Source organism: Epinephelus fuscoguttatus, linkage group LG21 (genome assembly GCF_011397635.1).
Source record: "Epinephelus fuscoguttatus linkage group LG21, E.fuscoguttatus.final_Chr_v1".
NCBI classification, from domain to species: Eukaryota; Metazoa; Chordata; class Actinopteri; order Perciformes; family Serranidae; genus Epinephelus; species Epinephelus fuscoguttatus.
Window position 1 is genome coordinate 654,136 of NC_064772.1, and position 14,928 is coordinate 669,063.

The window sequence follows — 14,928 nt, forward strand, 5'->3', positions numbered from 1 at the left end:
GATAAGATTGCTTAAACTTGACAAGTTATACTAACGTGAAATATCCTTTTAACTGTGTGGCAAAGTTGCTAAATAGTATAGATATGAACAGAACAAAACAACAAGAATAGCATGTGGCATACTAAAACCATTATGTGAATCGTTTGAATACGTTTTTATGATTATTATCTGCAACCTATTAACAGAATCAATCAGGACCTCTAGGTGGCCGTATACAAATGAGAACAGATCAAGTCAATCAGTCAATCACCCTATATGTTGTAGAACATTATTTGCCACACATGGCTTCGGACATGAAAAAAAGGAATATTTCAAAAGCAATATCACACACATACTGTAGGAAGTGGAATTACACAAGCCTCAAAGCTGGTAACAATCTTGCTGCCTCAAAACATAAGTCAACTTACAATGCACTGCATTTGCAAAAAAATAAATTTCATAGTACTTTGTCAGAGTTGTGAACGATGGGGTCGCATTATCACCCCGCCATGGCTGAACACACGTTCAACAGGTGCACTTGATGCAGGGCCTGCCATAAGTCTTACTGCCACCTTGAACAAAGAGGGGAAGGTGCGCCTGTTCATGGCCCAAAACTGAAGGCAGCTCCTTCCATCACAAATGTCCAAACAGTGGTTCAACTGAATTTGGGGAATGGAACTTGAATCCATCCTCTGTTTTTTTGCGGTATGCTGAGAACAGCCCAGACTGATGCTCTGGCTCTGATGGTGTCATTTGGTCCTGCTCATCGGTGGTTGGACTGGTCGTGCCCGCTTCTCTGAGAATCAAGTCTGATAAACAAGCAAAAACAATAGTCAAATTCATTAACACAAATGTGGGAGGCAAAATATTAGGAACACTTTTCAATATAACACATTCCAGTACACCACTATCACCCACTACAACCTCAATAATCCTCCCCTGTATGGGAACCTTTGAAGCGGTTGCATGCAAGCAACTGGGATTTCAACTTAAGACTGTCATCTTCGCTGTTGATCCAATGTCCTGTGACTCCAAGAAAGCCTTTCATTCTGCGGTCTGACCACACTGACACATTATCTGCCATTGCTAGTTCATTTTTCAGCTTGATTTGCCTATCTGCCACCAGAATGTCAAGCTTTGAAGTAACTGTTCTTCGACTCACTGGAGAGTACTTGTTGTCCACTATTAACAAAAACTGATGAAAACTTTGATGTTCAACGATAGACAATGGCATGTTGCAATTTATAATGAGGTCCGACAGTATTAAGTTTGTAATGGCTTTCTGCTGGGGATGGTTGCAGTTGTATAGTTGCACACTCCTCCATTCGATGAATTGGGAGATTGGAGGCTGATTAAGATCCAAAGCTGCTTTGGTATGGATGTACTCTTCAAATCTGTAGACAGTAAAAAGAAGAGAGAGAGAAATATTTTTAGCCTACATTATGATCTTCATTACATAGTAAATCATTAGAAATATAGTTTAGATCTATGAATGCAAGAATCAAATCAGATTAATATTAATCCTGGAACTGCAGACAATATAGCTAGGACACAATCAGGAAGTCTGTTCAATTTCTGTGAATTGGCTGTTTTAAAATGCACTGAAATTTTCATACATCAAACAAAATCTGTTAATATGCAATGTGAGATGGTAGCATGTGAAACAAATGGTCACAGTTTGTCACAACGTTCCCCTGTGAGCTCCACTGAATAAGTCCTTTTACATTATTATCCAAAGATGATTATAGGCATACTTTTATAGGGCTTATGGCAAGTCAAATTAAAATGCTCATAATGGCAAGTTTAAAAGAAACAATATTGCAAGTTAAGTGTCCCTAGAAAATATTGACTCCTCTTTTTTGAGGCTGCTTTACAATGTAAGGTAATAATGTAATAATAGCTTGATATGTGAATATTACATATTCAAATTAAACATTTACAAACCTGATGATTATTATTGTGCATGTGTATGCTATTAAGTGACCCTTAACAAGGCCTGCATTTCATGGCTTTCAGAAACTTTCAGAAAAAAAAAAAAAAAACTTTTAACAATGAATTTGATCATCAGAAAATAATGTATGTAATTATTAATGAAGCAATGTCTGCCATGATAAAATCAGGTGTCTGGTGCCCTGCTGTCCACCTGGTCATCATATCAAACTGTATATTACTTCATATAACGTCACGTTAATCTTATGCATATCTTAAACGTAATGTTAGCTTAATAAGCTATATTAGCAGTCATGTTAGCAAACATTACCTTTCTAGTTAACGTTTGACCCATTTGACCAGCCGATAAGTTAGCTAAAGACACTTCAACTGCGCATTTTATTGAGAAGACATATACATTAGGTAGCTTTTTAGCCATGTTCAGTTTAAGCTATGTTAGTGTTAGCAAATGCTGGCTTTCTAACAGCCGTAACAGCTAGCTAAAAGGATACATTCACATAGCTTACCTTTCTTTGTGGGTTTTGTAGTGACGGATGAAGTTGGATGTTGTGGTGGTCGTGTCACTGATTTTTGAGCTGCAGACCTTGCATACTGCTGTTCTCTTCTTCATACCGTCATCGACAACATAATCCTTGAACCCAAATTGAATTATCCTTGGTCTAGCCGCCGCCATGACTGCTGCTCCTGTGTTGACCTGCTGACCGCTGTTGGTCCATGCAGCGTGCTGCGTGCATTGCACTGTAAAATCACCCAATCATGTTTCAAAATAAAACATAATTTCTAACGTAATCTACCTTTAAAAAAAGTTGCAAAAAATGCAAATATTTCAATTAAAAAAGTCAATTTCTTTCGAGTCATCTGTCTCAAGTCTAAGTCAAGTCTCAAGTCATGAAGAACAAGTCAAAATCAAGTCGAGTCTTTTATCAGTGTTAGTCAAGCAAGTCTCAAGTCCTCAAATTTGTGACTCGAGTCTGACTCGAGTCAAGTCATGTGACTCGAGTGCCCCACCTCTGACAGATGCTGAATATATACTCCCTATCTGATGCTGTGGCTGTTTGTGGTTGGCTGAGAGGGATGTGAACTCATTAGTTTGTAGCTGTGTTAATCAAATCAGGTTGGATTTCCATTACGCCTGCCAAACGTGCCAAATGGTGCCAATCCCCTTTGATCTGACATCAGATGGGACGGGACAATTGACATAAAGATACATTTATGTGCTGATTGCAGATAGTTGCATTGAATAGTGTTTTTTGGGTATTTATTGCATTGTTAATGTGCCTGACATTCTGGAAATTTGCCTGTGAGGTTTTGGTGACGTGTGCACACTGTCTGCCAGTCAGCCAAACTTCGGCTTACACCGGCTGTGCTCCCCCTGTGCTGACAGTAGACCTGGTTTCAGCTGGTGAGCTTTTAGCACACCTTTGGCGAAGCCTTTGGGCACTAAACTGTCACTGTGCCAAGCTGGATCTGTCGACACCTCCCCTTGCTGCGCCGCCACACCCATCTCAGCACACCTCAGTCTGCCAAACTACCAAATTGAGCATGCCTCGGGTTGCCCTGCTCGAAACACGCTCTGCGCAGGGTTTGCCACCCTGCACCACCCTGCGCCGCGCCAGGAAACTAGAGGCCTTCATGTTAATTTTGGGCATACAGCGTTTTTAGGGTTTTTCAGGGGCGCTGAATCCAAATCTGCTGCATGCCCATCTTAAAAATGTCCCATAATGACTCAAAATTGAAAAATCCAATATGGCCGCCATCACCAGGCTGAAATCTAATTAAGGAATCTTTTTTTTTTTTTGACCTAAACAAGATAAAAAAAAAAACAGAGGGAAAATGTCTTTTTTAGGGTTTACATATATGGGGAATTCAATTCCATATTCAAATTTATGATATAATGTAGAAAAACTGCTTAAAATTCATATATGTAGGTAAAAATCTCGGGGGGGGGGGGGGGGGGTGGCGAATAATTTGCTGATTATTACTGGAATATTTAATTTCTGGGTGTTATTTTTGTATTTTCAATGTGTTATACCATGGTAAAATGTTGCCCCATACCCCTACCCCAAACACAAACACACAGACACACACACATGCACACAAATTGGCCTATGCATGCATAATCCCACTGTGCCCAGTCCAGACCTACAACACCAGTAGAGGCACCTGACATCTTGCTCTTGTTATAGGAAGCTTAACTATAACAGTTGACAGGTAAAGTCTTAAAATAACACCAGGACTTTTGTTAAAATGGTGTAATAGATATGTAGTAGTGAAATGTTTTTTGTTGTATATTCAGATTTATAATCACCTATAAAGAAACTGCTTGAAAGTGTTTGTAGTTAAAATGTTTTCTTTTAAATTCTGAATAATTTATTGCCAATTTTCATGCTATTGTGAAAAAATCCTTGAAAAAATGAAGTTTACTTTTTCTTTGACTATTAATTAAATTAAATTAAATAATAATTAATAATAAGCTATCTGATGATTAATATATCTTAATTATTCAACAGTTACTTCTGACTGAGTAATTTGATTGGACGAGAGGCATTCCATGAGTGCTGATATAGAGTACAACATCACTGGGACATGTAGCAGTAAAATCACTCCGCTCACAGATATTATAAATACAAATACAACCATTAATTAACCAACTGTCACACTCGCTACATTGACGCAAACTGACACTATAGCGTTACACCAAGAAGATAGACATTTTCGTCAAAATTAGATTTGAATTAAATTATGAGTGGTCGTCGGGAGAGGACGAGGAAAAGGAAAGCCAGGACTCTTCTGTGCAGACCTCCAGGTGTGTTTGAATCCGGCCGTGCCAACATCCAGGTTTGCCAATGTTTCATCAGCCAAACTGGACGAAGTTACACAGTTGCAGATCAACGTAAATACAAAGTTGCTTGTGAGTTCCTGGCATGTGTGCTGTGTTGCCTGGCAACAGACTGGGGGAACTGTTTTTTTTTCGCAGAGCTACATAACGTACTTAAATAATTTATTTCATCACCTTTTGTTAACATTTCCTTATATCACACGAGAGGGAGTGATGTACTGTATATTGTCACAGCTGTAACTGTCTTCGGCACTCGGCCTGCAGCCTCGTATCTATGACTGAATCACAGCCATGACGATATACAGTACGTCACTCCCTCTCGTGTGATATTGCTAAAATTACAGTCCCTTAGTATGTAGAATTTATTCCAATTCACTATCATTGTCGTTGGTGTTCCGGCAGCCGTTGCCTAATTTCCTGCAGTATGGACTGCATTCCGCTTCTCCTGCAGCTGCAGCGTCGACTCAGGCACCCCTTGATACAAGCACAGAAGGTGATCTCAGTACAAGCTTTTGGAAAGGTGGTACAGAGAGTAGCTGAGGCACTAAATGACCATCCAATAGCATCCATTCCATTTCAGTCACTGGAGGGAGGTCGGGGCGTGGCACATGAGCTTGATTCCATACATAGGCCTGATAATGTGCCCGTATGATGTGGAATTTGGCTGCATCTGAGGATGGTGGCAGAATCTCCTGTGTGCAGCTTGCACAAAACAACTTCACTCTTGCTTTGATGCAAGTGTCCACCTCAGGCACACCATACAGCCTGCAGATGAATGCCTCAGTTGATGTCTCTACGTCCTCTGTTATGTAGCGTTCACACCAGGTACTAGTAAAGCGAATTACTCACTCATAACGCGAGTAACGCACCATGCGTAACGAGTGAGTTTAGACGCCTGACCATTTTGTTAATTTGCGTTATCGCGTCATTCGCGCGAGTAGCGGGGAAGCCGGCTGCGCTAACTGGAGCTAGGCTAGTGCTAACATTCATAGTACAACCATTCTTCGAACTAATTAAGGACTAGGGCCGTAACGGTACATGTATTTGTGTCGAACCATTCGGTACGCGACTTTGGGTTCGGCACAACCCTGTACCGAATTATTGGGCGCAGGATATTATTTTGTTTTATTTTATTTTAATTCCGTTTTTGCGAGCTGAACCATTTAAAATATCTAGTTCCCTGATGGACATAATTGAGTGACGGACTGAGTCCCGTAAATCTCCGCCTTCACTTTGTGCAGCGCATTCTCGCATTTTGACAACATGGCAAGTGAGCCTGACGAACCTGAAGACCCACCCGCAAACCTTAAGTCCTCCGTTTGGGAACACTTTGGTTTCAGGGTAAAATACGAAGATGGAAAATAAACAAGTGGAGAAAACAAAAGCAGTGTGCCGGCACTGCAGAACAGCGGTCGGGTATGTACTTGGAAACACGTCCAACATGCTGACGCATCTAAAGCGACACCACCCGAGTTTGAACGTTAACCGGCACAACTAGAAAAAGTAATCTGGTGCAAACTACGATATCGTCATCGTTTAAAAAGAAAGAGCGTTTCCCTGACCATCGCGCTAAAGAAATAACCAGCGCCATTGGAGTTGAGTAAAATTGTTTAAGCTGCACTTTAGATATAAGCATGTTTTGTTTACTGCACTCTAACAAAGTGGGAAAGCTAAGTAAGATCCTAGTAAAACCGAATCTGAACAGGCTTTAAAGCTGACCAGCTGCACTATACTTTTTATTTTAATTGAGTAAAACTGTTAGAGCAGAAATTTATATTTATATTTTTCATTCAAAAAATGTGTTAAAAAAACAGCAGGATTTTATTTTTCACTTTTATATTTCTATTTTCATTCAAACAATATGAAAAAGCAGAATTTTATATATATGCATATATATATATATATATATATATATATATATATATTTATTTTATTCAAAAATTGTGTAAAAATAGTTAACTGTTGTGGTGGTATGTTTTAATAAGGTTACCAATAAGTAAAAGATATTTTATAGTTGTCTATTTTTTTCCATTACTGTACCGAAAAAAAACCGTGAACCGTGACTTGTGTACCGAGGTATGTACCGAACTGAGATTTTTGTGTACCGTTAAGGACACATATTTACAGAACTTAACAAGTAGACCAGTTGCCTCGGCGACTTTCACCCAAGCCTGCTCCTTTTTGTTGCGGTCTCTGTATGTTGCAGCTGTGTGCTGTTGGACTGCAGTTCCCAGTGTTTTCCCCGCCCCTTTCCCCAATGTCTGTCTGTGTCTTGTGGCTTCCCTTCCCTGCCTCCTGGCTGATTACACTCACCTGGCTGATTACACACACCTGCCTTCCATCAAGCTCATCAACCTCCAGTCTATATCTACCCCTGGTTCTCACCCACTCATCGCCAGAATGTTGTTCAACCCTCTGTGGTAGTTCTCTCAGGCCAGATTTTAAAAAAGGACAATTTATTGCTTGTGATTCCCCGTGTTGTTTCCGCCTTATTGTTAATCCTGATTCTCCGTATGTTCCAGGACCAGTACGCATCTGCCTCTCCGTTCTCCAACCAACCTGCCAGCCATCCACCCATCTGCTCCCCAGCCAGCCCTGCTCATCATCCCCCTCACCCTTCTCACTTGACCCTTGGACCCTGCTCACCACCATTCACCATTTTTTCCTTTTGTTGGAATAAATCCTTATTTTTTCCACCAACTGTTTGTGTCCTGCGTGTGGGTTCCCCCAGTGTTCTCAACACTGTAGAGTAGATACGTAGTATCATATAGCTCCGGGTAGCCGCACAAAGTTTCTCCTCCATCTCGGCATCAACAACTGGACGTCAGGGCGTCAAGACGTCACTGACGACCATGGTCTGAGATAACCACCATCGCCGTTGTTTTTGGGTTCACCCTATCGTGCATTAGCGCATCCAGCTCGGTGAGTTTCACCACCTCCTCCAGGAACTCTGTCAATCAATCAATCAATCAATCAATTTTATTTATAAAGCCCAATATCACAAATCACAATTTGCCTCACAGGGCTTTACAGCATATGACATCGCTCTGTCCTTATGACCCTCACAGCGGATAAGGAAAAACTCCCCCAAAAAAACCCTTTAACGGGGAAAAAAAAACGGTAGAAACCTCAGGAAGAGCAACTGAGGAGGGATCCCTCTTCCAGGACGGACAGACGTGCAATAGATGTCGTACAGAACAGATCAGCACAACAAATTAACAGTAATCCACATGACACAATGAGACAGAGAAAGAGAAAGAGAGAGAGAGAGAGATGCAGGTAATGACAGTAGCTTACAACAATATTATTGAAAGTAATAATATTATAGTTATAGTTCTGGCTACTGTGGTACAATATGTTGAAAGTATGTATTAATATCTGGCAGTATACATGTGTGACAATAGTCATATGTGTATAATAACAGTAGAAGTATGACTAATGATGGCAGCAGCAGCAGTAGGCATCTGGCAGGACCATGGCAGCAGCACAACCACACACGTCACGCTGTCCAGGCACCGCTGCGATATGAGTTAATCTGAGAGACAGTGGAGCACAAAGGCTCCGGAGAAGAAGCCGAGTTAGTGACATCCAGAATGGCCGAGTTAGCAAGATGCAGTAATAGAATAAGAGAGAGAGAGAGAGAGAGAGAGAGAGAGAGAGAGAGAGAGAGAGAGAGAGAGAGAGAGAAGGTGAGAAGGTGCCCGGTGTATTATAGGGGGGTCCTCTGGCAGACTAGGCCTAAGTCAGCCTAACTAGGGGCTGGTACAGGGCAAGCCTGAGCCAGCCCTAACTATAAGCTTTATCAAAGAGGAAAGTCTTAAGTTTAGTCTTAAATGTGGTGACGGTGTCTGCCTCCCAGACCATAACAGGAAGATGATAGGAGAGGAGCCTGATAGCTGAAGCCTCTGGCTCCTGATCTACTTTTGGAGACTTTAGGGACCACGAGTAACCCTGCGTTCTCAGAGCGCAGTGTTCTAGTGGGATAATATGGCACTATGAGCTCTCTAAGATATGACGGAGCTTGACCATTTAGAGCTTCTTAAATTAACAGTAGGATTTTAAATTCAATTCTGGATTTTACAGGGAGCCAGTGCAGAGAAGCTAAAACAGGAGAAATATGATCTTGTTTCTTAGTTCCTGTTAGTACACGTGCTGCTGCATTCTGAATTAGCTGGAGAGTTTTTAAGAACTTACTGGAGGTACCTGATAATAGAGAGTTACAGTAATCCAGCCTTGAGGTAACAAAAGCGTGGACCAATTTTTCTGCATCTTTTTGGGTCAGGATAGGCCTAACTTTCGCAATATTACACAGATGAAAAAATGCAGTCGGTGAGGTTTGTTTTAAATGAGAATTAAAAGACAAATCTTGAAAAATATTACTCCGAGGTTTCTTACGGTAGTGCTAGAGGCCAGAGCAATGCCATCTAGAGAAACTATGTCATCAGATAAAGAGTCTCTGATTTGTTTGGGGCCCAGAACAATAACTTCAGTTTTGTCTGAGTTTAACATCAGGAAATTGGTGCTCATCCAGGTTTTGTCTTTAAGGCAGTTATGGAGTTTAGTTAATTGATTACTTTCTTCTGGCTTCATCGATAAATACAACTGTGTATCATCCGCATAACAATGGAAATTTATAGAGTGGTTTCTAATGATGTTACGTAAAGGAAGCATATATAGAGTAAATAGAATTGGTCCAAGCACAGAACCTTGCGGAACTCCAAAACAAACTTTGGTACGTAAGGATGATTCATTATGAACGTGAACAAACTGAAAACAATCAGATAAATAAGATTTAAACCAACTTAGTGCAGAACCTTTTAGGCCAATTAAGTGATCCAGTCTCTGCAGTAGAATTTGATGGTCAATAGTGTCAAACGCCACACTAAGATCTAATAACACAAGTACAGAGACAAGTCCTTTGTCTGAAGCAATCAGAAGGTCATTTGTAATTTTAACTAGTGCTGTCTCAGTGCTATGATGCACTCTAAATCCTGACTGAAATTCCTCAAATAAATTATTATCATGGAGAAAGTCACACAGCTGGTCTGCGACTACTTTCTCAAGGATCTTTGACATAAAGGGAAGATGGTGTCTCTGCTTTCTTCATAGAGCGGTAGCAGTTAGCTCTAACAGAGACCTCATTTGTAGCCCTGTTTTTACCTGACACTTCAAGACAAAAATACAAACACGTACATTAAATGGGTGACAGTACTATTAAACTGATTAAGGTGATGCAATTCACGCAATTCATATGGGCAGCCTCAACTTAGAAAGCTGATGGATAGATCATGAAGAGAACAGCCTGGCATTAGCCCAGGTAGCAACGGTTAGCTAGTATTCGCTACTTACCTTCATAATTACTATAGTAGCCAAATATGTTATTGGGAGATTTTGTGTTTAACTGTGTAATTCACTGTGTGGGCATTGGGGGGCACTGTACCGTCACCTGGTGAGTTCAGGTATTTAGGATGTGACCTCACTGCGGTCATCAGGTGTTTGGCCAGGAAGGGCAAATGGTTTTTGACCACAATGGCGCAGAACACTACAGTTTTGTTTGTTTGTTTTGTACTGAACGTTAATGTAACAGATGGACTTTGCCATGCACTTGTGGAATAAATGTTACGGTGATGCAACCCAAGAAGTTTCATGGACTTTGATTCAGTATTTGGATAACTAAGGTAGCGTGTCCAGCAACAGGCGTGTCAACCCTGGTCAAATACCTCAGTGGCTAGTAGTAGACTTAGCTCCTTTAACAATTACAGAGATACGAGGACACACAAAACCTTTCTCAAGTTTGCTCTGCGGTGTTGTACTGCACCTCCGGACTAATCTCTGTACGTCATTGACGGTAAATTTAGGTAATTCCAGCAAACAACGAGTGAACTGGAGCGATTCTGCTATCCTGCCATTTTCTTCCGCTTTCAATCTCGCGGACCGGATGTGGATGGGCGGCCTGATCTCAAACGCGGAAGTGATGTGTGCATAGAGCCTATAAAGCCCCGTGCAACCCGCTAGTCTCTGCAGCAAACACGAGCCTGCCCTTCGTGCACATTCGTAGCACCGCCTTATCGCCTTTAGGCCCGTTTCCACTGAAGACGTTCCTGGTACTATTTAGGGGGCAGGAACTACTACAGGAACGTCCTCTCGCTCGGCCCTCTCAATCGCCGTGTCTCCACTGAGAGAGCAGAGTAGGAGGAAGGTTCCTATAAAGTTACCAGGCTCTGTATGTGGGTCCATGTCATTGGTCCAACATCCCATTGGTCCGACATCCCATTAGTCCGATGGTCCACGGTGCTGAACGGCTCCCGGCGGGCGTACCTTGATGGTGCGCCGCGACCGGCTCTGGGTCAGCTGGGAAAGGCTTGAGGCGAAGCAGGCTCACGGTTTATGTGTTTGTCAATTTCTTTTTCATTTTAACCCACACCATGATCTTTTCCTAACCCTAACCAAGTGGTTTTTGTGCCTAAACCTAACCAGACCTTAACCACAGGGCATCATGATGATTTCCGAACAGACTTCGGAACAATGGGTTTAATATGGTCGGAACAATGGGATGTCGGACCAATGGGCAGTTCCCCTTTATGTTACGTAATCGTTGGGCGACCATTTTGACCGGGGCAACGTAGAGGCGTAGGGACCTCGTTAGCCCTTAGCGGTGTCTGTAGTAACTCCGGTCACAGTCCATGAAAAAAATATTATTTCCAGCGGATGTCTTAGTTACAACATGATTGAGCTAACTGGAGTAGTTTCATGTCGTATCCGACAACGGGAGACATTGTGATTTCCCAAAACTGAATAAATACCACACATAGCAACACAAAACTGCTTTGCTAGCTCAATCATGTTGTAACTAAGATATCCGCTGAAAAAATATTTTTCTCACGGACCGTGACCGGAGTTATTACAGCACCGTTAACAGCTAACGGTTAGCCCAGCTAATCTACGATAACCATGTTGTTATTTACAAAATGTCACATCCCGCCCTGAGTATATCCAGTCAGCATCAAATAATCCCCAAGCCCCAGCCAGGAGTTTCTCGGGGACGTTCTGAGTACCTACTCCGAGGCAGGGACTTGTTTAGCCCCTGTAAAAGTTCCGGAACTCTGTCCTTCGGGTGTGGTTCCTGCGGTGGAGACACGCACCAACGACCTCAGCCCTGTAAAATTACCCCGAAGTTCCTGCGGTGGAAAAGGGCCTATTGACAGACGGAGGAGGGTTCGCTCGCACACGTTGTCTCATATAGCTAGCTAGCTACAATATTTTCGCAAGCTTTCCAGTCCAACGGGTGTCATGTCATTTGGGCTATAATCTACGGGCATGCCTGAGGGGATGACATGTATAGGTTACAGACGTTTACCAGTCTATACCAATGTTAGCAAACTACGGTTACCAATTACGCCTTACAACAATTAGTAGCTAACATTAATGTTACATTTTGCTGGCAATTTGGAAGTTGGCAATGGTTAGAAAATGACTCACTCTGCGCAGATCCTGCTTTCGTTGAGCTGAGCTGTGTCCTGGCCAAGGCGAGGTCGGCAGTGCCAACCTGATCTCACAGAAATACGTGAAATGACCACGACCTCTTAACACCGCATTCCGTGGTGGCAGCACGTAATGGGTTGAAATTAGGTGCTGCCACCACGAAAACAATGCCAATGTAAAGTCAATTAGGATCCTCTCCCGTGGTGGACACACGGATTCCCTGATTTAATCACGTCATGTCAACCTCGTTTTCCTCAATGATATCTTTAACATTCCTGTACACACACAAAAATGCAGAAGTGTTCTTGATATTAAAACGGCAAATATATTCCTCTGTTATAATTTCCCACCAATAATAATAATAATAATGATAATAACGTGATAGTTCGGCTGTTCTAGATATTTGTTATAGCCTATTCAAATATTCAATCCCAAAAACGCTGTTTCTAGAGAACTTGCTAAAATATCTGAAATGAACCATCATGCCTACTTTTTCTTAACATATTTCATCTAGGTGCAGTGTCATTACTAGTTCAGCTTTACTAGACATTTGATATATTCAGTAGATGTATCTTTTTACGACCCTGTTTTACAACAAACCGCAAAAAAACTACCGTCCCAAAAACGCCGTTTTTAGAGTACTATCTAAAATAACTACGATTAGCCAACATCCTTGCTTTTTTTCTTAACATAGTTCATCTAGATGCAGTGTAATAACTACTTTGGCTTTACTAGATATTAGATTTATTCAGTAGATCTATCTTTTTACAACCCTATTTTACAAGCCGCAAACGAACCTACTGTCCCAAAAACGCCGTTTCTAGTGTATCAGCTAAAATATTGAAAATTAGCCGACATCTTTACTTTTTCTTACCATAGTTCATCTAGGTGGAGTGTAATAACTAGTTCGGCTTTACTTGATATTAGATATATTCAGTAGATATATCTTTTTACAACCCTATTTAGAGCCCTACTTTGCAAATCAGAAGAACTACAACCATGTTGCTGATATGTATCAAACTGCATGGCGCGGTCCCAGGGAATTGTAGTTTTTTAAAAAGTGTTTTTCCCAGATTTGGAAGTTGTAAATACTGAATTGAGAGTACACTGTGGACTTTAAGGGGATGGTAAACACATTTGTGAAATCAGATTTTAAATATCTAATTTCTAAATGGGTGAAAATTAATTTTATCCATATTTTATCCATATCTGACAGCACCCTCAGTTGTTGACTACACTCACATAATAGCTGAGGTCAAGAGCTCTCTATAAACAGTTGGTCCCATGTCTGTACCCCCTTTCGTTGCTGAGTTATAAGCCCTCAAACATGCACTGAGGTCAAGGTTCAAAGGTCAATGGCTGAAAGCAGGAGCCATGTAGAATCTTCATACTGACATATGTTACTCTCCAGGTTGAGACCTTTCCAATGATGTATTTGGTTTAGCTCTACGACAAAGTTTAGATTTTTTCATTTTTTGGACACAAGCCATGCCAGGTGCAGTTTGAGAGCACTTTGAAGGTCCAGTGTATAAAATGAGTTTTGTTTGTTTCTTTGCTTGTTTTTATCTTTTTTACTGTAGATAGTTACTAAAATGAGTCATCCTCAAACAATACAATACTACTAAAAAGTAAAACCAATAATAATAATGAAATAAGCAAAAATAATATTAAAATCATATTGAAATTTTAAAATCTATTTACAGAGTGGAATGGTAGCCTAATAGATAACTTAGATAATATTTATTATTGTTTAGACACTTATAATTGCTTAGATACTATTTAGCCTGTTATTGTATTTACTTTTAGCATGTTCTACTTTTGAGTAATTTCCGAGAAGTTATGATTAACAAAAAAAAAAAAAAAAAAATTACAGACTATAGGAGACAACCTCTTCAGTGTCTCACGTCAATTAATTAACACTATTTGTCGGCTTTTTATAATGCCTTTTTTTTGTTTTTTGCTGCTGTCTCCAGTTGAGAGTGGTGATTTACTAAATACATTCTACAATAATAATTAGATTAACATTTGGTCTATAATATTGTTGGCTATATTACGCATTTTAATTAAAAAAAAAACGGAAGAATAAAAGAAATAAACACCGAAATTACTTTTTTTTATTGATACTCCTCTGACACACACACACACACACACACACAGTGAACACGCGATTGAATGAACGAATGAATGAATGAATGAATAAATGAACATTGGAAGTGGTTCAGCCGCAGTCCCGCCAGCTGGCGCGGTCACATTGAGATTACATTTGTTTTTTATTACTAACAAAATGTTTTATATTGACCGTATGAATGGTTTCATTTTCAAATAAATATTTGGAAACGGAAATATGCTTTGGTGTACTTTTACAGAGTTTTGCAATATGTATATAGCCTACCTGTATCAAAATGTATAATTTTCAGCAGCGGTTTGTGTGACAGCTGCCACGGTCGGAGGTATAACCAGCTGGGCAGCCGCTGGTTCTGTGGCGCTGGCTTGGGGTCCGCTCTCCCCTGGTGGAGTGGAGGGTGGCTGGGTTGCCAGGGGCAAACGGCTCCATGTGATGGTGTTTCCTCTCTGGTTCTTCCGTGCTCAGCCTTATTTTTATCTTCTTATTCATTTATTTATTAGTGGCGTTTGGATTCAGTTACCGCAGACGGATGGCAATCTGAAATGGAATGAAG

The 14,928-nt window shown here is 40.8% G+C and overlaps 1 protein-coding gene across 1 annotated transcript in view; it reads right to left on the reverse strand.

Moving 5' to 3' along the window:
* Positions 1–121: 121 nt before the first annotated feature.
* steap2 (STEAP family member 2, metalloreductase) overlaps positions 122–14,928 on the reverse strand; it is a 247,896-nt gene continuing 233,089 nt past the window's right edge. The window contains exon 7 of the mRNA XM_049565781.1: positions 122–788. Coding sequence (XP_049421738.1) covers positions 783–788 — 6 coding nt within the window. The 3' untranslated portion in view covers positions 122–782. The remainder of the gene's footprint in view (positions 789–14,928) is intronic.